Raw genomic sequence first — 23,792 nt, 5'->3', positions numbered from 1 at the left:
GAATAGTTTAAAAAATGAGGTTGGCAGTTTACAAAGCAAACTCACACAAATCAAGAACTTACACATTCCCAGCTAGGAAATGTAATGGAAAAAAAAAAAAAGGATCCTATTTGTAATAGGAAAAAAAAAAAAGCCAACAAAACCCCATAACAATAAGAACAAAAAGAGGGGCGCCTGGGTGGCTCAGATGGTTAAGCGTCTGCCTTCAGCTCAGGTCATGATTCCAGGGTCCTGGGATCGAGCCTCACGTCGGCTCCTGGCTCAGCAGGGAGCCTGCTTCTCCCTCTCCCTCTGTCTCCCCCCACTGTTCATGCTCTCTCTCTCTCTCTCTGTATCTCTGTGTCTCAAATGAATAAATAAAATCTTAAAAAAATAAATAAATAAAAAATTAAAAAATTAAAAAAACAGAACAAAAAGAAAATCCCACAGAAGTTATTTAAGAATATATTTAACACAAAACAGTTACAAAGTCTTGGAAGAAAATAATTTACTAAAGAGCATAAAAGACAATAAATATACAGACATTTAACTTTTGGAAGGGAAGACTTAACGATGCTACTTCTCTCTAAATTCATTAATAAATTTAAACCAATTTCAACAAAGGTCACAATAGCAATCTTTTTAGAAGCAATGATCTTATAATTCCAAAGCTTAATTAGAGGAATCAATGTAAACATATCATTGGGAAATTTTTGAAAATTAAGAATTCTTTGGGGAGTCTTACATTATGAATATTAAAATTTTTAAAAAAGATTTCATTGATTTATTTGACAGAGAGAGAGAAATAGCGAGAGAGAGAGAGAGAGAGACAAGCAGGGGGAGTGGCAGGCAGAGGGAGAAGGAGAAGCAGGCTCCCTGCTGAGCAAGGATCCCAATGCAGGCTCCATCCTAAGACCCCACAATCATGACCTGAGCCAAAGGCAGACCCAGGCGCCCCTATGAATGCTGTAACTAAAACAAAGCATTCCTAGTATAAAATTTAAAAAGAAGGGTGAAGACAAAAGCCTTTAGGGAAATATTAACAAATCTGACTTCATAAAAGCTCGAGTCAAAAAAAAAAAAAGTAAGCAAAATTAAAAGACTCACTTAAAACCAAAAAAACATTTGCAATAAAAATGCAACCCCTTAATACGTAAGCAGCTCTTATAAATAAAAGTTAACTCCCAAAGAAAGACACACAATGAATAAAAATTATTTGAAAAAAACAGACTTACTAGTGATAAAAATGACTGCAAATTAAGTCATTTTCATCTAGCTAGCTAGCAGAGATTTTTAAAGTGCATAGTGCTCATTGTCAGAACCTGGGGAGACAGGTACTTTCCTAAATCAGCTGGAGGCAGTGGAAATTGAGATAACTTTTTGAAAGGTAATTCAGTAATAGTGCTGAAACGTCCAGACCCCGTATGACATGATCCCGTGAGGTCACGGGCCAACAGTCCCTTGTATTCAAGGTTAGAGCTGCATTGCCTGCACGTGTAGGTACCCGGGTATATCTACTGAGTGAAAACATGCGAGCAAACAGACATTCTGGGGCCAAAGATGCTGTCCCAGGCCACTGGGTGCCCAAAGATCTCCAGTCCAGGTGACCTTGGGGTGGGTGAGTTTGGGTCAATGAGCAGGAAGGGCATGGATGGTTATAACGGTTTTCTATTCCAGAGAAGATTGCCACTTTAAACCCTTAGTTCATGAGGATGGAACCCTACGGGTCAAGGGCTGTGGCCTGGTACCCCAGATACAGCCAGACTCTGCCTTGGGCACCAAGAGATTGTGAGGGCCAAGGGCTGCCCCACTGATATGCCCCATCTACTTCTGGCTCCTGGCAAGACACCCTTTTCCCTGGCTACATCAATCAAGAGCTATATCATACGAGGTAGCTTCTTCCCACCCATTGGTAAACTCACCTCAAACAATTCAGGACTTCTATAATCCGAAAAAATCCATATTAAAAAATTAGCAATATATATGTCAATGGAAGTATCCAATATGCTAACAAAACTTGCTTAAAAATAAATGTATGAATAAAAAGTGTGGAGATCAGCATCAAAGCAGGTCAACTTGGCATAGCCCAAATTCCAAAAGGAAATAGAAACTTGATGTTTGTATTACATGGAATATTTCCTTGGAAAACAGGATTTTGTTCACCAAGGCAGAATCTCAGAGGACTCCATCGTTTGATTTTGTTCACAAATGGAACTTCACTGCTTCAAAATGTCTTTTGTACTTACAACTGTAAGACACCCCTAATTTTTAACATTATAGTTATAACCAAATGAAGTGAAAATTGGGGGAAATTGAAAATTAGGGGACGGAATGTGGAACAGATTTGTCTCCGAGTTTATCATAATTAAGTTAAAAAAAAAAAAAAAAACCTTGGGGGATGACTGTGCTGTTCTTGCTGCTTTGTTTTTTTCCATGATTTTCTTTAAAACACATGCAACACCAAGTTGGCCACGCCCTGCCCACCCCCACCTTCCCCATCCTGCTGTCTTCCGTGACACAGGCTTGCCCCATTCTACCGCACTCTACATCCTTGGAGAGAACATTTCATTTCCCCCAGGAGAATTCCACTGGTCTGGGAAGAGCAGCTAGAACATGTCAAGGAAAAGAAAGATGAGGAGAAAGGACTCTTGAGGCCTAAATCAGTTTCCTAAAACTAAATCAGACACTGAGAGATGGTAAAGCTACAGTATAGTCCTTTTAATTTTTACTTATTAAGATGGAAAGCAAAGAAAACATTTTTCCTTTCTGGACATAGGACATCTTTTTTTTTTTTTTTTTAAAGGTGTCTTTAATGAACAAAAGTTAGATTTCCTTTAGCCACAGAATCCCACTGTTCTTTCAAAAGAACTATCACCTCAATACTTAACAGCAGGGACTGCCGGCCACAGAGAACATGGTCCCAGGCCATTTGGAATTCCAAATGTGAGCAATGTCGCACTATGGAGAAGGTGAAATAAAATCTGTTCCTTCACTAAGGATTGAGCTTCACCTCATTGGCCAAGTCCTTGCTCTCGTGGGGCTTAAGTTCCATTGGGGGTGACCGGGGATCTAGCAACAATGGTACCAACTTAATATCTGCACAGCCAACTACCATCTTCTGAGCACTTCCTCATCCATCACCAGATTTACTAGTCAAACCCTACTGGGGGACTGCCATGCTCAGACATGACCTGTCCTGCATCAGGCTGAGCTCATAAATGGTGCAGCCAGCCTGGCACCCCAGCCAGGCTCCCTTTCTCAGCCCAGTGCTCATGAGGGACAAAGGAAAAGCATGAGGGCCAGGCTCTCATCACCACTGCCTGCCGTTGGTCTATTTCATGAGTGTTGTAGCTGCTCTGTAAACCGCTGGGCTATTAGCCCCTCTCATTCCTTCTGAAATAGCAAACTTGAAAAATCATTGGTCCCATGTCTTCCATGATACAAAGAAAAAGATGTTCAGTATGCTACTGTGCTAGAGAAATGGGCTGCCAACCACTCCCAAATCCTGCTGCTCCCTGACAGTGACTGGCACCCACCTAGGGGCAGCCTTTAACTGGGGCAACATCTATAAAGAATAGAACCTTTAAGTGATGGAAGTTGGGAAGAGACTGCCTTTTAAAATTCCCTGCTGAAGCTCTTCCCCAAGTGGCTGACTGTAAGTAGTCTGCAGACTATCGACAAGGGGACTTGAGGATGCCAAAAAATTAATAGCCAACTTTTAAAGAGCCATGCAGGGACCCAAGACACAGATAATCGCTACAATCTCTGAAACAGAAAAAGCCAAAAGAACTGAACTGAGCTCTTTCAAAGTGTTCTTTCTCCGATCCGAATATCCAAAGCGCAAAGTCCACCCCCTTCTGCCCCCCCGCCCCCGGTCCCCTCTTCCCTCCAACATATCTCACCTCTAATTGCAGATCCGGAACTGTAGGCTCAAGAACATATCTCTCTGGAAAGTCTATGACAATTTTAGAATTAAGGAGAAAAAAGTGATACATCTCTTGAACGTTTTGTGCCAGGCACAGTATGGGACCCTACGGATGTCAAGATGATGGGGCAAGGCCCCTGCTCTCTAGCTACTCGAGGTGCAGTTGGGAGGATATAACTGCAAACAATTATTACAAAACAAAGTCATCCATGATATAACAGAGGGCAGGGTGATGAGGGAGGCCTGGGAAGGTGTCACGAACAATCAGTGCCTAGGAGCATGGGGAAGAGCAATGACAGAGCGGTTTCTGGAATGAAGACCTTCTAGAGTGATCAGCTTGGACAGAAAGGAACAGGGATGGACATATTCCATGGGACTGGAGTTAGGTGTGAGTTGCATAGCAGGAGATGGGACAAGAGAAGCCCACGGGGGACATACCCTTTACGGACTCATATGTCGTGCTGCGGAGTATGGATTTTCTCTGTACTAACGGAAGGCTCGTAGAAGACTATAAGGGGATGAACTGCCCAGCTTTGTTTATTTTAGGAATACAAATCCATGAAGGAGGGTCTTAGGAGGTAGTATCAAAATGTGAATGTTTTCCAGTCCTGGAGCTTCTCCTCCACCTATCTCACCAATTCCTGGGGACCCACGGCTCAACAAATAGGAGTGGAACCCTGGACCTCTCCCGAGTTCCAAATCCACCTTTCTCACTATCCACTAGATTCTCCCCTTCAATGGCTCAAAATATATCCAAAACTGACCTGTCCAAACTGGAAGACCTGATTTTCCTTCCCAAACCTTTCCTCATACCACTTCTCTCTGCCATCTTGATAAATGGCCACAACATCCACCCAGGTGCTTGAGTTAGATTCTGGGGATCATCAAACATTCTGGTCAGGCCCTCACTCCCGTTTGCAAACATAGCTGGTCTGGCCTCGTATACCTCTTAGTTTAGGCCACCACTGATTTCTCTAACTCAGGATTTCTCAGCTTAGCACTAGACACTTGGGGCCAGACAGTTCTTTGTTGCAGGGGCCTAGACTGCACATTGCAGAATGTGTAGCAGCATTCCTGGGCTCTAATCCACTACAGGCCGGTAGCACTTGCCGCCGCCCCCTGCCCCCCGCCCCACCCCCCCCAAGCTGTGACAGCCCTGTCTTATGTTCCCTGGGACATAATATGGGGCTCAGTTGAGAGCTACTGCTCTTACTCCATTTTCCCTCTGCTTCCTTGCCCAGGACCCTCCATCACACTGGCCTCTCCTTCAATTCCTTGAACCCATGAAGCTCCTTCCTGCTTTCAGGACTTGGCAAATACTGTTTTCACTGCCAAGAACATTCTTACGTCTACTCTTCTGTTGGCTGGCTCCTTCTCACACTTGTGATACCAGCCCCCATGTCACCTCCTTAAAGAGGCTCCCCGAAATACTTTATCTAAAAGGGAGCACCCCTGCTCTTATTTTCTTCATAGCATTTTTAAGTTGAAGTATAATTGACATATAACATTGTATTAGTTTCAGATGTACGACATAATGATTTGATATTTACATGTATTGCAAAGTGACCACAATACATCTACCATCAGTCACCATACAGTTACAAAATTTTTTTTCTCATGAGGATTGTCACGATCTACTCTTGGCAACTTTCAAATACGCAATACAATATTGTAGTCAATATAGTAAATATATATATGATATATGCAATAATCTAAGTCATAATCACCATGCTGTACATTATATCCCTGTGACTTATAACTTCAAGTTTGTACTTCTTGATCCCCTTCACCCATTTTGACCACCCCCTACTCCTCTCCTCTTTGGCAACCACCAATCTATCTATGAGTTCTGTTTTATGTTTGTTTTTAGATTCTATGTATAAGTGAAATCATACGCTATTTGTCTTTGTCTGACTTATTTCACTTAGCATAATACCCTCAAGGTCCATCCATGTTGTCACAAATGGCAAGATTTCATTCTTTTTTTATGGATGAGTAATATTCCATTGTGTGTGTGTATATATATGTATATATGTGTGTGTATCACATCTTTTTTATCCATTTATCTAACAATGGATGTTTAGGTTGTTTCCATGTCTTGGCTATTGTAAATATCGCTGCAATGAACATGGGAGTACATGTATCTTTTTGAGTAAGTATTTTTGGTTTCTTCAGATAAATACCCAGGAGCTAGATCACAATGGTAGTTCTATTTTTCAACTTTTTAAGAACTTTCATACTGTTTTCCACAGTGGCTGTACCAACTTACATTCCCAACCAACAGCGCCAGAGGGTTCCCTTTTCTACACATCCTCACCAACACTTGTTGTTTCTTGTCTTTTTTATAAGAGCCATTCCAACAGGTGTGCGGTGTGGATCTGATCTGCATTTTCCTGATGATGAGTGACGCTAAGCATTTTTCATGTGCTTGGCCATCTTACGTCTTCTTTGGAAAAATGTCTATCCAGATCCTCTGCCTATTTTGAAATCATATTGTTTGGTTTGACTGTTACTGAGTTGTATGGGTTCTTTACCTAGTTTGGATATTAACCCCTTATTGGCTAGATCATCTGCAAATATCTTCTCCCATTCAGTAGAGAGCCTTTTCATTTCGTTGATGGTTTCCTTCACTGTGCAGAAGCTGGTTTTTAGTTTGATGTACTTCCATTTGTTTATTTTTGCTTAGGTTGCCCTTGCCTTTGGAGTCAGGTTCAAAAAATCATCACCCAGACCAAAGTCAAGGAACTTACTGTCTATATTTTATTCGAGGAGTTTTATGGCTTGAGGTCTTACATTCAAGCATGTAATTCATTTTAAGTCAATTTCTGCGTATGGTGTAAGAAAGTGGTCCGCATCATTCTTTCGCATGCCACTGTCCACAGTTTTCCCAGCGCTGGTGCCTGCAAAGCTGTCCCTTCCCCATTCTATAGTCTTGCTTCCTCTGCCATACATTAATTTTCCATATATGTGTGGGTTTATTTCATAGCACTTGAAACGTTAGTAATCATTTTATTATGTTTACGCCTTCTGGTTTGTCTCTACCATGACAATGAGAGCATTATTAGGGCAGGGACTATGTCTGTGTTGGCTTTTGTCCTACCCCCCAGGTCTGGCGCGGTGCTAAGTAAGTATTTGTCAGCTGAATAAATCAGTGAATGCATGGACAGACAATCAGATGTAGGTCTTCTATCCCAGGCACTAACCACCATGCTTAACAAATGATGAAGTCACAGTATGAAAAAGTAGCTCGGGAGAATCAGAACGTCACCTGGACAGGCTGTATGTCAGCTGGGTGCTCAACAGCCCAGTGCTCCCCGATCCAGCATGCACAGCCAACAGCCGCACGGCTTGGATGAGTAAAAACTACTCGCATAAAAGGAAGAGTGGGTGATCTTCTCTTCACTGAGAAAAAAAAAGCACAGGTAGGCCCTGTGAACAGTTAAAAATTTTCCTTATAACTGAGCCCAATTTGTGTCACTGGCTGTCTGGATGTATCTATGTATTGGGGGTTAGGCATAAAAAGATAAAGAAGGAGCAAGAATCTTAATTCCACAGTGCTGAGACCACAGCCACCTTCTTCTGCCTCTCTCCTTAATGATGCCTTGAAGGTCTCAGGGACAGCTTCCGTGCAGAGGGCTGGACTGTCTTATCTGCCTTGTTTGGTATAATAAAAGCCACAGACACTGGCTCCGCAGACAGCGAACTTGCCAGAAAATACAGGTGTACCATCTGGGGAAACTTGACTCCCACACAGGAAAATAACTTTCCAAGGATCCACCCTTCAACCCAATGCTTTCTTGATCAGATCTTTCGAGCTACTGAGCAGATTATTAGTGCGTTATTACTCTTCCTGTGACAGTCTGAAGAACAGTTAGGTTTGAAACGTGTTCCTCTCCTAATATGACAGTTCAAAATACATCGCCCCCTCCAAGTGGATCTCAATTTTTAGTTCTGGGCTCAAGATTGGTTTTTGAAATCATTACTTTGTCATTTTATTTCCAGTGTTCCGCACAGTGCCCCAGGGATCAGATTGTTTTTCATTTCAAAATTAGTATGTACTTTCTAGAAAGAGTTCTTTTGAGGCTACAGTTCAGATTCTACAGTCAGAGGAGAAACACACTTTGGACAAGGCAAGGTGGCTTTTGAACCGCTGAGTCGGGGAAAACACGTTTGAAAATGATTCAGTTCTATTTTGGGGCCATTCCAAAGGTGGTTAGTTTCATCTGTCCCACTGGCCCCCACCATTCTAGTGGATAATTGAGAATGTTCCATTTTAACGTCATAGGCACCACAGGCTTCAGAAAACACTGCAGTGGTTTGGGTCTGACACCCCAGAGAGAGATGGTTGGGGCTCACATCCCAGCCTTATGCTGCCACTTACTTTGGTGTCCTGCAGCAGATAACTGAACCTCTCTGTACCTCAGTTCTTCATCTATAAAACAGCAACAGGGCTGTTAGCAGATTAAGTGAGTTAATAATTCTTAAGTGCTCAGACAGATGTCTGGCATATGCAAAACCCTTGATAAATGTTGCTCTTATTATTATTATTTTAATTTTTTTATTGTTATGTTAATCCCCATACATTACATCATTAGTTTTAGATATAGTGTTCCATGATTCATTGTTTGTGCATAACACCCAGTGCTCCATGCAGAACGTGCCCTCCTCAATACCCATCACCAGGCTAACCCATCCTCCCACCCCCCTCCCCTCTAGAACCCTCAGTTTGTTTTTCAGAGTCCATCGTCTCTCATGGTTCTTCTCCCCCTCCGATTTCCCCCCCTTCATTCTTCCCCTCCTGCTACATTCTTCTTCTTCTTTTTTTCTTTCTTAACATATATTGCATTATTTGTTTCAGAGGTACAGATCTGAGATTCAACAGTCTTGCACAATTCACAGCGCTTACCAGAACACATACCCTCCCCAGTGTCCATCACCCAGTCACCCCATCCCTCCCACCCCCCCCCCACTCCAGCAACCCTCAGTTTGTTTCCTGAGATTAAGAATTCCTCATATCAGTGAGGTCATATGATACATATCTTTCTCTGTTTGACTTATTTCGCTCAGCATAATACCCTCCAGTTCCATCCACGTCGTAATGTTGCTCTTATTATTAACAAAGCATTTTAAAATTGCTTCTGATGGATAATAACTACACCTTTCTTTGTTGAATTAGGTCTCTGGCTAGAACAAACTCAATGGAATTCGATATGTAAGATTCTTCTAGCGACCAATGATTCTAACTTCTTAAAACAGCAAAAATTATGAATAAGCACATGGCAAACATTCTACTACTGTTTGTGAAGTAGACAGAAGACTAGAACCTAACCCATGTTGCTGGTCTTCTTTTCTGGAATCCACAATCAAGAATTCTAGAATGTCTCATTTCTGTGTTCTCCAACAGCTTCTAAGAAACACATTTAAAAATCTCTGTTAAGTGCCCAGGAAAGGGAAATGGGGTGGTAGCGATTAAAATGCACAAGCAAGGGGCGCCCGGCTGGCTCAGTCAGGGGAGCATATGACTCTTGATCTCAGAGTTCTGAGTTCGAGCCCCACATTGGGTGTAGAGATTACTTACAAATAAAATCTTAAAAAAAAATGGACAAGCCGTAGGCCTTGGGACAAGAGATCTGCTGGCTAGAGCAGAGCCCCCAAGCTGTGCAAGGAGGCATGGAGAATGCCTGGGTATACTAAGCCTTTTAATTTAAAAGCAAAAGCTACACTGTACCTTGACAGCAGGAGCTCCGGCTCAGATGGCCCGGCCGGCTGCAGAAACACTGAAAACCCCAGCCTCCCCGCCTGCCATGAACACCAACCTCAACAATGGAGTCTTTGTTGTTGCCCCGAAGAAAGCTGTGCAGCACGTTTAGGGTATTTTGGGGACACCAATGCAATGCTTATTGGAATCAGGGACAAAAAAAAAAGATGGAAATTCCATAGTTAATCAGAATGCAGACGTGTAGCAAACCTGGGTGGCTTAACATGTAGACACTCCCTCCAACGTGAAGGTCAAAATAGGTCACTTAGAAATGAAGAAGGCAAGCGAACACCTTGATAGGATGGTTTGGCTTCTCCTCCTATTTGAAGCTGCCTACTGTTTCTGCTTAATTACCTGAAATGTATGGCTTGCAAGTCATAAAGGCAGATCTGTAATCACTTGCTTTCGGACTTAGGGAGGAAGAACACAAAAGCACAGGTCATGCTATATGGAAGCTGCAGGGTTTCAAGGTAAGATCTGCGCAGGCGGGTGGATGATAATGGCAGATGACTCTACATGCTTCTAAACCTAATGGGATTATTGACAAATTTCCCTTCTTTGAAAATGACGTAGCTCATCTGCTTGCTGCTCAATTTAAAAAAACATGATGGCAGCCCAGTATCAGGAGCACATCCTTCTCTTATTCTGAAGCCACGGCTATGTGGAAAGCCACAGAGTCCTGTCCCAGCATTCCCTGTCTGCTCTCCCATGCCCAGGCCAGGCTGGAGCCAGCACCAGGAAGCTAACTGACCCATTTCCTCATGAGCCCAGCAACCAGGAAGCTAACTGACCCATCTCCTCATGAGCCCAGCAACCAGGAAGCTAACTGACCCATCTCCTCATGAGCCCAGCAACCAGGAAGCTAACTGTTTGACCCATCTCCTCATGAGCCCAGCAACCAGGATGCTAACTGACCCATCTCCTCATGAGCCCAGCAACCAGGAAGCTAACTGACCCATCTCCTCATGAGCCCAGCAACCAGGAAGCTAACTGACCCATCTCCTCATGAGCCCAGCAACCAGGAAGCTAACTGTTTGACCCATCTCCTCATGAGCCCAGCAACCAGGATGCTAACTGACCCATCTCCTCATGAGCCCAGCAACCAGGATGCTAACTGACCCATCTCCTCATGAGCCCAGCAACCAGGATGCTAACTGACCACCAATCTCCTCATGAGCCCAGCCCTCGGGGAGATAGTCACATGTGACTACCTTGCTCAGTACTAACAGAACTAGTCGGACTGGAAATCAGAGGCCAAAGGACCTCGTTTTTGCAAAGAAAGTGATTCACACACTGGTATTCTATCTTTTCCAGGATGTGTCTGATACTCCCTGCACGATGAGGCAGTCAGGGTATGTATTCATGACATTTCATCAAGGGTAAACATGAAGATTCAGATCAATTAGCGAAAATGCCTAAAGTTATACAACCAAGATCTAGAACAGCGAGACTCATATCCACCCTCTTCTTAAAAGGATAGTTGGGTTTGGGCAAAGTTTTTCAGCTCTGCCGCTACTAACATTTCAGTAATTCTCTGTTGTGGGCACTGTCCTGTGTGTTACAGGGTACAGCACGGCTGGGCTCCACATCCTCGATGCTGGCAGCACAAGCCCTCCAACTATGACAATCAAAAATGTCTCCAGATGTCACCAAATGTTCCCCGGGAGGCAAAGTGGCACTGGTTGAAAACCACAGGGTTAGGGTGTTTTGGACTAAGGTGACTAGAAATAACAATGGGAATGCCAAAAGATCACTCTTCCTAGAGACCACTGTGGTTGCTATTCATGAGAACTGCTGCCCAGTGCACAGGAAAACATGTTTCAGTTAAGCTACAGAGTGGAGCTCTACCAGGGCACAAAGCAAGTGTCTTGTTTGATGGAAGTAATGGCTCTCCAGATTGTGAAGGGAAGGAAGAGCAGTCAGGGCAGGGGACACATGTCAACCCCCACTCCCATCTTAAAATGTTATTTATTCAATTCACATGGTTCAAAATTAAACATATATACAGGTATATACAGAAAAGTGTCCTCCAACTCAAGATTCCCACCACCCAGTTCTCCCTGGAGGCAGCCAATGTTACCAGTGCCCGTGTGTGTTCCCAGAGATATTTCATAAAAGAGCTTGTATTTAAATAAACCCTTCTTCTTAGATCAAAGTATCTCTGAATCATTACCTTACTTATGTTTAAAAAGTCGTAAAAGTCATCTTTCCTTGTAATGTGGTAAGGGGCTGGCATTATTCCCTCTTACCCCATCAGCGTCTACTTCTGCTGATAGGGAAACTGGCTGGGACACTAAAATTAAATGAACAACTGAGGCCAGAACACAACAAAATGGAAAAAAACTAGGGAAACTGGGTCAAGGACACCAGATCCTAGTCTGCCGTTCTGAGGGCTGCCATCAAGTGTGCCAGCCATGGTGGAAATGAAATAGAGGGACTGATGGTTGGGGTGTTGGTGCCAAAGGCAGGCAACCTCTTCATCCAGCCTGAAGCAGTCATCAAAACCAGAATCTCCAGGGGGGTGAGGATGTGACTGTGGGCAGGCCCAGGATGGAAGGAGAAGAAGAAGACGGAGGGGCAAGAGGCCTGGAATGTCCACCTTGGGTCGAGCCTTGAGAGAGGAAGAAATGCAAATGACAGCTGTAACAAATGCCCGGGTCAGTCCATGCCCAGCTGATGGGGAAACAATGGCCAATTCCAATGAACAAGTCACATAACTGGGACATCATATGGCCAGAGATTTTAATCATCTCCCTGACAGAGAAGTGCGAAGTGACCTGGGATAAGTCAGTGAATCACTCTGACATTTCTTCGTTTTGGAAGAGTGGGGGAGGGGTGGGCAATTTCTTCACGTATAAAACATAGAAACCTCAGATCTCCAGCATCAGTATTTTCCCTGAGCTTAGAACATTCTTAAAGTGAACTGATGTCCTGCCTTCTGTGTCCATTGAAGTTTCTCACCTTATTAAAAAAAAAAAAGTATTCCTCAAATTTCTGTAGTTCTATCAGTGTTAGCACATTTCTAGTAGTGAGCGCTGGAAACTTTCAGGTCAGCCTTCATTGTGATTTGTACTGTTATTTCTTCATGCCATTAATCTCCCAAACAATGTGGTACTTCACTGCCTGGAATGCGCTGTCCAACATGGTGGCCACTGGCTTAACTACACTGAAATTTAACTAAAATTAAAAATTCACTCCTCAAACTGGACACAGATTCCAAAGCTCAACAGCCACATACAGCATGCTCCTCCTGTATTAGTCAGATGACAGGACATTTCCATCATTGCAGAAAGTTCTAAAGCACAGTGCTGGCCGAGAACATAAAATCCACACCCCTCAAACTAGCTCTCAAGGCTACCTGTCACTTAGAGCCAGCCCATACCCCCCAAATCGCTTGCACTTTCCCTAAACACTGACACTTAGCTTTGTCCAGGCCGGGCTCTCCTCTCCCTCCAAAAAATCATGTTCAGTCCTGATTCTGTGCCTGCGCTCATCGGATTCCCCACCACTGAAACAAATCAATTCGCAGTCACCTAAGGAGTGGGATTTTGCACCGTGCCAGAAAACAATGAGCCATCTACAAAATTTGCATCCCAGCAAAATGCTCTTGCTAATGAAGGAGTTCGAGAAAAGGCCTTTTCCCCAGAAGACTGTAATGAGCTTTGGGCTCGTCAGCACTTGCTAGAGGATTACATGAAATGCCACTTGCTTTGGCACTTAATACCCATTTGAGTCATTATTTAATTTTTTCATGGGGGTCTTTTTTACCTTAAATAAACTGTATGGTCATAGAGGGCAGGGAGCAGGTCTTATGTGCATTTCTTTTGCATCTTCCTTTCTTCCTACCTCATGTCTTTCCTCAAACAGTGCAGAAGTTGCAGACTGGCCATCGTGTGAAGGTCAGGCATGATCAGTAATCTGTACCTTTACCCAGAGTGTAGTTCTGAAAAATTCTGAATCAGCTGCCAACGTTTAACAACTGGGAGATTTTGCATCGGAGCGCACGTTTTAGTTTCTTGAAAATCAGTGTGCCTGGGCGAGCACTCACACATGGCCCTACTGGACGGTACTGAGTGCCACTTGCCCTTTTAAAAAAGACATATTCTCCGGTTGACTACTTCCCCCAGGTTAGTTCCCTCCCCTGTCACTTGCTTGGCCACTGCAGGCTCTCGTGTTTACAAGTCTTTCGGAAGACACTCGACTGATGAGCTGAGAATGGAAACACTACATTCCGTGAACACAGCCAGGCAGCCTTTAATGCCCGGCCTTCGTGGGCAATATGCTTGTTTGAATTCTTGTTTTCGACTGTGAGCTGGAGACATGAGCCTCACCCACAGATTTTAGCTACTCTTCTTCAGCTTATTGAGAATTGGTCATGGATTAGGGAAATGGTTAATGGAAAGAACAAAAAGCAGCCAGCTTCAGGAATCATGCGCAGATAATGAAGACTCAGAGGATAGCGCTGTCCCATGAACATGAGTGTTCCCTACAAATGTGGAAGTCCCGGCACCCTCGTGACGCTGAGTGTGGCTGGCAGCTGTCCAATCAATCTGGGGCTCGATACAGGAAGCCCAAGCCTCCTTGTTAACTCTAACCCATAGTGATCTCTCCTCCTTTGAACCCTTTATTACAGACTACTGTGTTCTAAAGCTGTTTTCATGTCCTGCCCCTCCCACTCAACCGTAAGTTCCTTATAAACTCCTTTGATATCCTTCCCCTGTCCAGCACATAAGGTCAGGAGGTTCTTCACCTGGATTGCTTTCAGTCAGAGGCAAAAACCCAACGGGTCATCAAAGCTTCTTATTAAAAAGGTGCATACATCGTGGTCGGGCCTTTAGGACCGGGAAAGAAATGTAACTTTCAAGTATTTGTAAAAGGGACAATACTTAATGAAATGCAAGGTGGCCCTGAGGGCACTCGGCTAGTCTATTAGTTACACCTTCCCGGTTGTTTGTCATTTGCGTATTGGCCCAGCACAAATCTTAGGTCTTCATGAAGGTCATCGGTAAAAAATATTAAGCTACACAGGGTCAACTCAGGCACCATGCTGGTACAACCAAGACGACAGGAAACAAGACCTTCATTCGTTGGAAACGTTAGTCTAACCAGCTGCAAGCCTACCACTGATAATATTCAGTCCACATTTCTCCACCTTGTCTGAACCACAACAATGTTCCTGGTGCCCTTAAATCAAGATTCATTAAACTTGAGAATTCTCCTTATCTGTGACTAATTTAATGACTCTCTTGTAATAGAAAATGTAGTTAATCTGACATAAACTATATCTTTATGAACCTCTGCAGGTTTGTAAAAGACATGTGTTGCCTCTCTAAATGTACATACACCATATGTTGACTAACCCGTCCTGAAATTATGCCAAGGAACAGAGCCACATCTGGTTTCCAGAATGTACCTTCTCCTCATTGCTGAAAAGAGGGATGATATTTATCTCCTGCTTTTTGCTACGTCTTCCACTGTCCCAATTTTTCCAAGCTCACACTCACTGGTTTCTCTATCCTAGCTTCAAGTTCTTTCATTTGGGAAATGGTTCATCTGGGCCTAGAGACAAACACTTTCCAACAGCCAGTGAGACTTTTCTTTTTCTTTAAATAGGTGGGTTTTTCTTGTTTTGTTTTCTTTCTTTTTTTTTTTTTTAAGATTTTATTTATTTGACAGAGAGAGAGAGACAGTGAGAGAGAGAGAGCACAAGCAGGGGGAGTGGGAGAGGGAGAAGCAGGCTTCCTGCTGAGCAGGGAGCCCGATGAGGGGTTCGATCCCAGGACCCTGAGATCATAACCTGAGCTGAAGGCAGACACTTAATGACTGAGCCACCCAGGCGCCCCAGCTAATGAGACTCTTATCACTTCTGGTAACTCCATTACGAACACCTCCAGTTTGAAGATCTCTTTGCTTCGTGGAGAAGACTTAAATTGGGTAGTTCAGCTGAGCTGGTAAATGTGTAAAAACAACACTTTCTCTGCATAGCCCCTTCTTTCTCTGCATATCAACACCGTATTTATTGAGGACTAAAGACTCATGCACTATACTGTCTTTTTGGTGTTTTTCTCAGAGAAGCTAAATACATCTTCCTCCACTGATTATCTCCCTCTTAAAAACAGAGATCATCCAAAAGCTCCCGATGCCACCACACACTAAAAAAATAAACCATAGGCATTTTTCTGTCAAGTTTCCTACACCTACTCTTATTTATTTGGATTGGCATTATTTGCAATCTTAATATCTGATTTTTAGTTCTTAAAACCTTACCAATACTGTGGAGTCAAATACGCTATTAGAGGTCTTCATCACAGAATCATATCCATGTTACTGAATACCTGCTTTACTAATTTGTGGGCAAGACAAACTGAGCAAACTCCAAGATCTCATGGTCACACTCCTTCTGTTACTTCTGCATCACTAAAGAAGTCCTGTGGGTCGGAGGTCAGTCAAGAACCATAACGCATCTGGATGGTGCCTGAGAAAACCACCCGAAACAGATCTGAAACAGTGATGGGCTGGCAACTTGATCATCTCTCTGCTGGTTCTCATGCTTGACTGAATTTACAAGGAGCCTTGGGTAAGAGAGATGGGATTTGGTTTTCTACCTGGGTCTACAAATAAGTAACCGTGTATCGCTGACTGAATTTACTAGGAGCCTTGGGTAAAAGAGATGGGATTGGGATTTGGTTTTCTACCTGTGTCTACAAATAAGTAACCACGTACAGTCTGTGGCCAGACTGACAAATTTTATACCCTATCACCAGACACGTCTGAGCTCTTGAATCTTACCCCTACTCTGCCCCAACCACGCCATCACTTTGGACGGCAACTCCCCGGTTCTATTTCTACGTTTGGCTGAGCAGGAAAGTCAGAAGAAATGACTTATCAGGAAAAAGGGCAGAGTCTCCCATATCAAAATGGAGCAGGAAATATGATAATTCCATGACCCAAACGAACATGTGGTTGGATCAGACGGTTCGTGTACTTTACGACAACAAGCCTTGCTAGCTATCCATGCTATCCATGAAGGAGTAAAAGGCAAATGGAAAAGTTAAGATAGAACAAACCTTCAATACACAAACGTCCTACTCCCAAGACAGAAGGAGGGCAAGGACTTTTAGAAGTAAAATGTACAGTCAATTTAGAAGCAGGAGCAGTGGTGCCTGAGAAGATATACTCCCCAATAATGTGTCTGAACATTAGCTTCCTTGCCAGGAGCGAAGGATTTATCAAAGTCAAAGAGTGGCAAGGTAAGATACCCTGGAACGTCTGGAAGGGGATTTTTGTGAAATGGGCTGAAGACAGGGAATCTGAGAGGCTTAGAAAGGGATGGGACAGAATTTCATGTTCCTTTTTTTTTTTTTTTTCAAAATACAAAGGTAAAAATTGTGTAAAATTTTGGTGGGAAGTGGCAAGTCAGTTAAAAGATTCACATACGGGGCGGGGGGGTGCCTGGGTGGCTCAGTTGGTTAAGCGTCTGCCTTCAGCTCAGGTCATGATCTCGGGGTCCTGGAATGGAGCCCCAGGTCAGGCTCCCTGCTCAGCGGGGAGTCTGCTTGTCCCTCTCTCTCTGCCTCTCCCCCTGCTCATGCTCTCTCTCTCTCAAATAAGTAAAATCTTTAAAAAAAAAAAAAAAAGATTCACATAGTAGACACAGAACACTGCACACACATAAGGGCTTTCTTCTTAGGAATAAGAAGGGTCTTCAAATAACTGCCTTCTGTCAATGTTCTATAGCATGGTAATTGTGGTAGGTGGAAAAATGCTCCCCACCCACCCACCCCGCAAAGATGTCCATTTCTTAATCATTGCAACCCATGAATATGTTATATGTCGAGGAGTAGTTAAGGTTGCAAAAGAAATTAAGGTTGCTAACCAGCTGATTTTAAAATCAAGGGATTATTCTGGATTATCTAGGAGGGCTCCAAGCCATCCCAAGCATTCTTGAAAGTGTCAAGAGTGATATAGCCTGAGAGAGATTCAGCTGGTCTTTGCTGGTTTGAAGTTGGAAGGGAATCATGAGACAGGGAAGGCAGTCTGGAGAAGCTAGAAAAGACAAGGAAACGGACTCTCTCCTAGAACCTCCAGGAAGGAATGCAGCCCTGTAGACACCCAGATCCCGGTGCAAGGAGACCCGTGTCAGCCTTGTGACTACAGGATCATACAACTGTGTCGTCGGAACCACTGAACATGTAGTAATTTGTGAGAGCAACAAGAAGCTAAGGCAGTAACTTACCCACAACTGCTTTATAGGGAGAAAAGGCCAAGGAGAGATTAACATTCCAAGCAATGAAAGTGTTCCTTTTTCTGAGCTGAAGAAAGAAAACAAAACAGTCACTCACCTTTTTATAAGTTTTTTCTTCACTCTGTTTTCCAGGTGCGGCATCTCCATTTTCAGCAGCAGACGACATCTGTAAGCGCAAAATGGACCGCTGTGAATTTATGACTCTGCTCGGAAACACCACAGACTAATGATATTGTTAACTGGAGAATCGAGTTTGGTTCATTACGTTTTTGTGGTTATTACTGCTGTTTCCACGAAAGGAAGAGATTTCTCAGAATCTAAAAAAAAAAAAAAAAAAATCTGTGTCCCTCAATCTCTCCGAAATAAATCTTTACCTCTAAATCATTTTGGTAGTACACTTTATTGGCCCCCGTGTGCTCTCCCGAAGTCCCAGCGCAGATCATGGGTACAAGTTTCTTTCAATAACATCTTTAAAAAAAAGCAAACAACAAAACTTTCTTCTAATTAAAGATACTTCCTATAAAAGCATTTGGAAAGTACCAAAAAATATAAATCATAACAAAAAAAGTACTCAATTCTACTGCCCTCGGGTAACTCCACTCTTCACATTTGGGCATAGTTATTTTCCCCTTTTGTTCCATGTACTATTATACTAAAAATATTAGGATACCATCTCGACCCAGCAGTTTTCAGTGAACATTTTCCCACTTGATTATCAACATCTCATTGTAAGAATATTGATTTTTTTCTACTTGCAAGAGACACTGTTGTATGAACACAACTGTGTGTTAATATGTCAGTTAATAATGCTAATGTTATTACTGAACACTACACCTGAAACTAATGAGGTACACTATGTTGGCTAATTGAACTTAAATAAAAAAAATAACGCTAATATTAAAGGATGGGGAGGTGGTCCAAGAGATTTGCTTCTATGAATGATACAACAGTAATTATTTTGTGCTTCTATTTTTGTCCAATTTCAATGTTTTCTTAGATTCCTAGAATTACAAGGTCATTAAAAACATATGAGTAAATTTCTTTCCAAGAATATACCCACTCATACTATTATCAGTGGGTGGGAGCTTCTTTCATTACATGCTTAGCAGTATTATTTCAATAATCTTTGCTAATTTCAGAGCTGAAAGAAAGCATCTCTTGATATTAATGTGCACTTCTGAAAATTACTGGTGATGGTTAACATGGTTGGCAGATCTTTTTTGAGCTCTCTGTGTTTCTTCTGAGTTTTCTGTTATTGTTTCCATTTATCTACGGGGCTCTTTGTGTTTTAGTTATTGATTTTTACCTACTATGGTTATTGTTACTCATGTGTTTCTTATTGATTTTTATGTATCAAGGTAATTAATCAGTCTGCAAGCACATTATTCATGTTTTCCATGCTGCTCTTCCATTTTATAATTATGACACAGAGAAGTTCTACATTTTTCACACTCAACACTACTGATTACCTTTGTGATTTCTTCCAATGTTTTAGAGCAAATATTTTTTTTACACTGGGATGTATCAGATATTTAAACATGTTCCTTTCACTTCTTAATGCTAAGAGTTTTGCGTTTAACTATTAATTCACCTGAATTTTTAAAGCCAGTTACTTATATGGCAAACAAAGATAACTACATAATCAGGGAACCATGACACTTAAGCGTCTTACCTTTTTTTTTTTTTTATAAAATATTTTATTTATTTGACAGAGAGAGACACAGCGAGAGAGGGAACACAAGCAGGGGGAGTGGGAGAGGGAGAAGCAGGCTTCCCGCGGAGCAGGGAGCCCGATGTGGGGCTCGATCCCAGGACTCTGGGATCATGACCTGAGCCGAAGGCAGACGCTTAACGACTGAGCCACCCAGGCGCCCCATGGTCTTACCTTTTTTTTAAAAAGATTTATTTATTTTAGAGAGAGAGAGAAAGAGAGCGCAAGCATAGGGGACGTAGGGAAAGGGAGAATCTCAAGCAGACTCTGTGCAGAGCCCCACATGGGGTGTGATCCCATTACCCCGAGATCGTGACCTGAGCGGAAACCTAGAGTTAGAGGCTCAACCTCTAACTTGTTGCATGAAGTTCATTCAATACACCAAGGAGGGGTAACCTCTGACTTTCTTGTAAGCCTTTGAAGCACATGTTATTTTGTTTCATTTTTTTTAATAAGAGAATTTTTAATTGAAGTATAATTGACACAATGTTGTATTAGTTTCAGGCGTACAACATGATCTGACCAGTCTATCTGTTACGCTCTGCTCACCATAAGTGCACCTACCATCTGTCACCACATAACACTGTCACAGTACCACTGACCATATTCCCTATGCTGTGCCTTTTATACCGTGACTTCTTCCGTAACTGGAAGCTGGTGTCTCACTCTCCCCCCTACCCGTTTTACCCATCCCCCAACCCTTCCCCTCTGGCAACCAGCAGTTTGTTCTCGGCATTCATGGATCGGCTTCTGCTTTTGTTTGTTCATCTGTTTTTTATTTTTATTTTTTTATTTTTTATTTTTTAAATATTTTATTTATTTGACAGAGAGAGACACAGCGAGAGAGGGAACACAAGCAGGGGGAGTGGGAGAGGGAGAAGCGGCTTCCCACCGAGCAGGGAGCCCGACGCGGGGCTCGATCCCAGGACCCTGGGATCGTGACCTGAGCTGAAGGCAGATGCTTAACGACTGCGCCACCCAGGCGCCTCTGTTCATCTGTTTTTTAGATTCCCCATATAGGTAAAATCATCGGGTGTTTGTCTTTCTCTGTCTGACTTATTTCACTTCGCATAATGCCCTCTAGGTCCATCCATGCTGTCACATGCTCATCCTTTCTTACGGCTGAGTAATCGTTCAGTGTGTGTGTGTGTGTGTGTGTGTGTGTGTACACCACATCCCCTTTATCCATTCATCTACTGATGAACACTGGGGTTGTTGAAGCACCTTTTAAATCTTGGGCTTTTAATAAATATAGTGTGTGCTAAACCTAAGAATTTGCTAGCTGTTTTGGGGCGCCTGGATGTCTCAGTTGGTTAAGCATCTGACTCTTGATTTTGTCTCAGGTCATGATTTCAGGGTTGTGAGATCGAGCGTGGCGTTGGGCTTGGAGCTGGGCGTGAAGTCTGCTTAAGATTCTCTCTCTCCCTCTTCCTCCGCCCCTCTCCCACTGTGCTCTATCTCTAGAAAAAAAGGCGGGGGGAAGCCTGGGGGGCTCAGTCGGTTAAGTGTCTGCCTTCAGCTCAGGTCACGATCCCAGGGTCCTGGGATCGAGTCCCGCATTGGGCTCCCTGCTCAGCGGGGAGCCTGCTTCTCCCTCTCCCACTCCCCCTGCTTGTGTTCCTGCTCTCACTGTGTTCTGTCAATTAAATAAATAAAATCTTAAAAAAAAAAAAAAAGAATTTGCCAGCCGTTTCTCTCTACTGGAACTGAATGATTGCCATGAGCTTGACAGGACTAAAATCCATCGAAGAAAATTAAAGACTGGATCATGGCAACCTCACCAGACCTATTACTCTCTGCCCATCCAAGCATTCTCTTAGATAAATTAACATTTCCATTTGCGTCCATATAACTAACTGGATTATAATCTGTCCATTTCACATGCTACAGTTTCCCACACTGTATCTGCTTAATACGTTTTAAAAATAACTGATTTTCTAGTTTCTTCATAATATTTTGGTGAGGTGTGAATACTCTATTAGTGGAGTTATAAAATCTGAAAGGTCTAATGATAACAGGCTCAGTGTAAAAACACCAAACCAAAGCCCTGATCGTGCCCCCTGCAAAAGCTCCAATTACATCATTACTTTAAGAATATATAGGTATTTGGGGCACCTGGGTGGCTCAGTCGGTTAAGTATTTGACTCTTCATTTTGGCTCAGGTCATAATCTTGGGGTCCCGGGATTGAGCCCTGTCTCAGGTTCTGCGCTTGGCATGGAGTCGACTTGAGAAGTCTCTCCCTCTCCCCCTCTCCCTGCTCTCTCTCTTTCTCTCTCTCTCTCAAATAATCTTAAAAAAAGAATATATAGGTATTTATCTGATAATCGATCCCTGAAAAGGCAAAGATTTTGATAACCCGAAAAGTTATAGAATAGAAAATGTAATTGATTTGACTATGTCTCAATGTCAATGTCAACTTCTCAATGTCAAAATAGATCATGAACAAATTAAAAGGCAAGTGACAAGGTGGAAATACAGGCAATGAATGTGACAGAAGTTAATAATTCTAAAGCGTGAAAGCTTATCTAAATTGTGCAGAGCCTGTCACATATTCAAGGGCATCACTCCTACAGGTCTCCCCTTTCTCGTATCAGCTTCAATCTTTCACTCTATTTCCTTCCCTTCAGGGTTCCGCCATTTCTTCCACCTTAAAAACTAAAAGCCTTTTCTTGATTCCAACGTCCCCTCAGTTCCTTATTCCTTCTTGCAGCAAAACTCCTTGAAAAAGATGCTGCTCCTCTCAAGCCCTGATTCCTCTTCAGACATTCTCTCTTTAATGCACTTTAATCGGGGGTTTGCTCTCACTGCTACCCTGAGAACCTCCTCCTCAAAATCACCAATGACCTCCGTGTTGACAAATCCAGTGGCTAATTCTAAACCCCCATTCTGCCTGACCTATCAGATTATCAACAGAGATGATCACTCCCTCTTCCTTGACTGATTTTCTTCACTTGGCTTCTAGAGCATCATACTCTCTTGTTTCTTACCCACACCCTCCCTATACCTCCTGGGTCACTTTCTCAGTCTCTTAAGATGGTTCCTGTTAATGTTAAGAGTGTGTAAGACGGACTTCTTGGTTCTCGTCTCTAACCATCCTCTCTTTGGAATCTTGAAATGCCATCTAGATCTCTCTTCTGAGCTCCAGACTTGCACATCCAATGGTCTTCTTGGTATCTCCACTTGGATATCTAATAGACACCTCAAATTTTGCAAACCTAAAACCCTATTTCTGACATTCCCTCTCAAACTTCTTTCACTTGGACCTTCCCCATCTCACTTAATGGCATCTCCAACCTCTTGCTTCTCAGTCCCCAAATCTTGGAGTCCTCCTTCTCTCACACCATGGTCAATATGTCAGCACAGCCTTCGAAAGATGTCCAGAATCCAGTCACTTGTCACCACTCCTGCTGTGCGTTTCTGGGCAGAGCTACCATCTTCTTATGAGTGTGTTATCCTTCGTGGCCTCTCAACGGGACTTGCTGATGCCACCCTGGCTCTCCGACAGTCTACTCTCAGCCAGAGTGATCTGTCATTAAACCTAATCAGATCATGTCACTTTGCCCTTAAGACCCTACAGTGGTTTCCCTTTTCACCCAAGTAAAAGCCAAAGTCTTACAATGGTTGACGTGGCCCTGTATGATTTCCCCATACTCTTCCCATTCCTCCTCTGACCTCAGCACCTCTGAGCTCCCCCTTTCCCCCTGCTTCAGATACTCTCTGTTTCTCAAACACTCCAGAATGCAGCTAATTAAGGCATTTTGCTTGAGCTATTCCCACTGCCTGAACAATCTTCCCCAGACACCTGCTTATCTCCTTCAGGTCTTTGTTCAAATGTCAACTTCTATCTGATGCTTAGCTTGACGATCCTATTTTAAACTACAACCTATTGGGCACCTCCCTGCCCCCATTTCCTCTTAACTCTGCTTAATCTTCCTCCCTTCCCTCCTCCCTCCCTCCTTCCCTTCCTTCCTTTTTCGCCCATAGCACTCATCAGTGTCTAACGTACTACAGAGTTTCCTTATTTATTACAGCGGGTTTGTGTTTGTTTCAGTCTGTCTCCTCCTGAAGAATTTAAACTCCACAGAGGCAGGGATTTTAGTCTGTTTTGTTCACTGATATACCTCAAACACTTAAACTACACCTGGCGCATAGTAAGTGCTGAGTAAATATTTG

At 43.0% G+C, this 23,792-nt stretch overlaps 1 protein-coding gene across 6 annotated transcripts in view; it reads right to left on the bottom strand.

The window, feature by feature from the left end:
- Window positions 1–23,792, bottom strand: part of PIP5K1B (phosphatidylinositol-4-phosphate 5-kinase type 1 beta) — a 295,831-nt gene that overhangs the window by 158,432 nt on the left and 113,607 nt on the right. For 4 of the 6 annotated variants that reach the window (XM_078061785.1, XM_078061781.1, XM_078061783.1 and 1 more), the window contains one exon: window positions 18,005–18,073. In XM_078061785.1, the coding sequence (XP_077917911.1) occupies window positions 18,005–18,073 (69 nt within the window). Of the gene's footprint in view, window positions 1–18,004; window positions 18,074–18,172; window positions 18,225–23,792 lie in introns of all 6 variants that reach the window. The other 2 variants (XM_078061784.1, XM_078061782.1) reach the window with 1 other exon arrangement.

Source organism: Halichoerus grypus, chromosome 14, assembly GCF_964656455.1.
Source record: "Halichoerus grypus chromosome 14, mHalGry1.hap1.1, whole genome shotgun sequence".
Taxonomy (NCBI): Eukaryota; Metazoa; Chordata; class Mammalia; order Carnivora; family Phocidae; genus Halichoerus; species Halichoerus grypus.
This window is presented reverse-complemented; position numbering and strand designations above follow the sequence as displayed.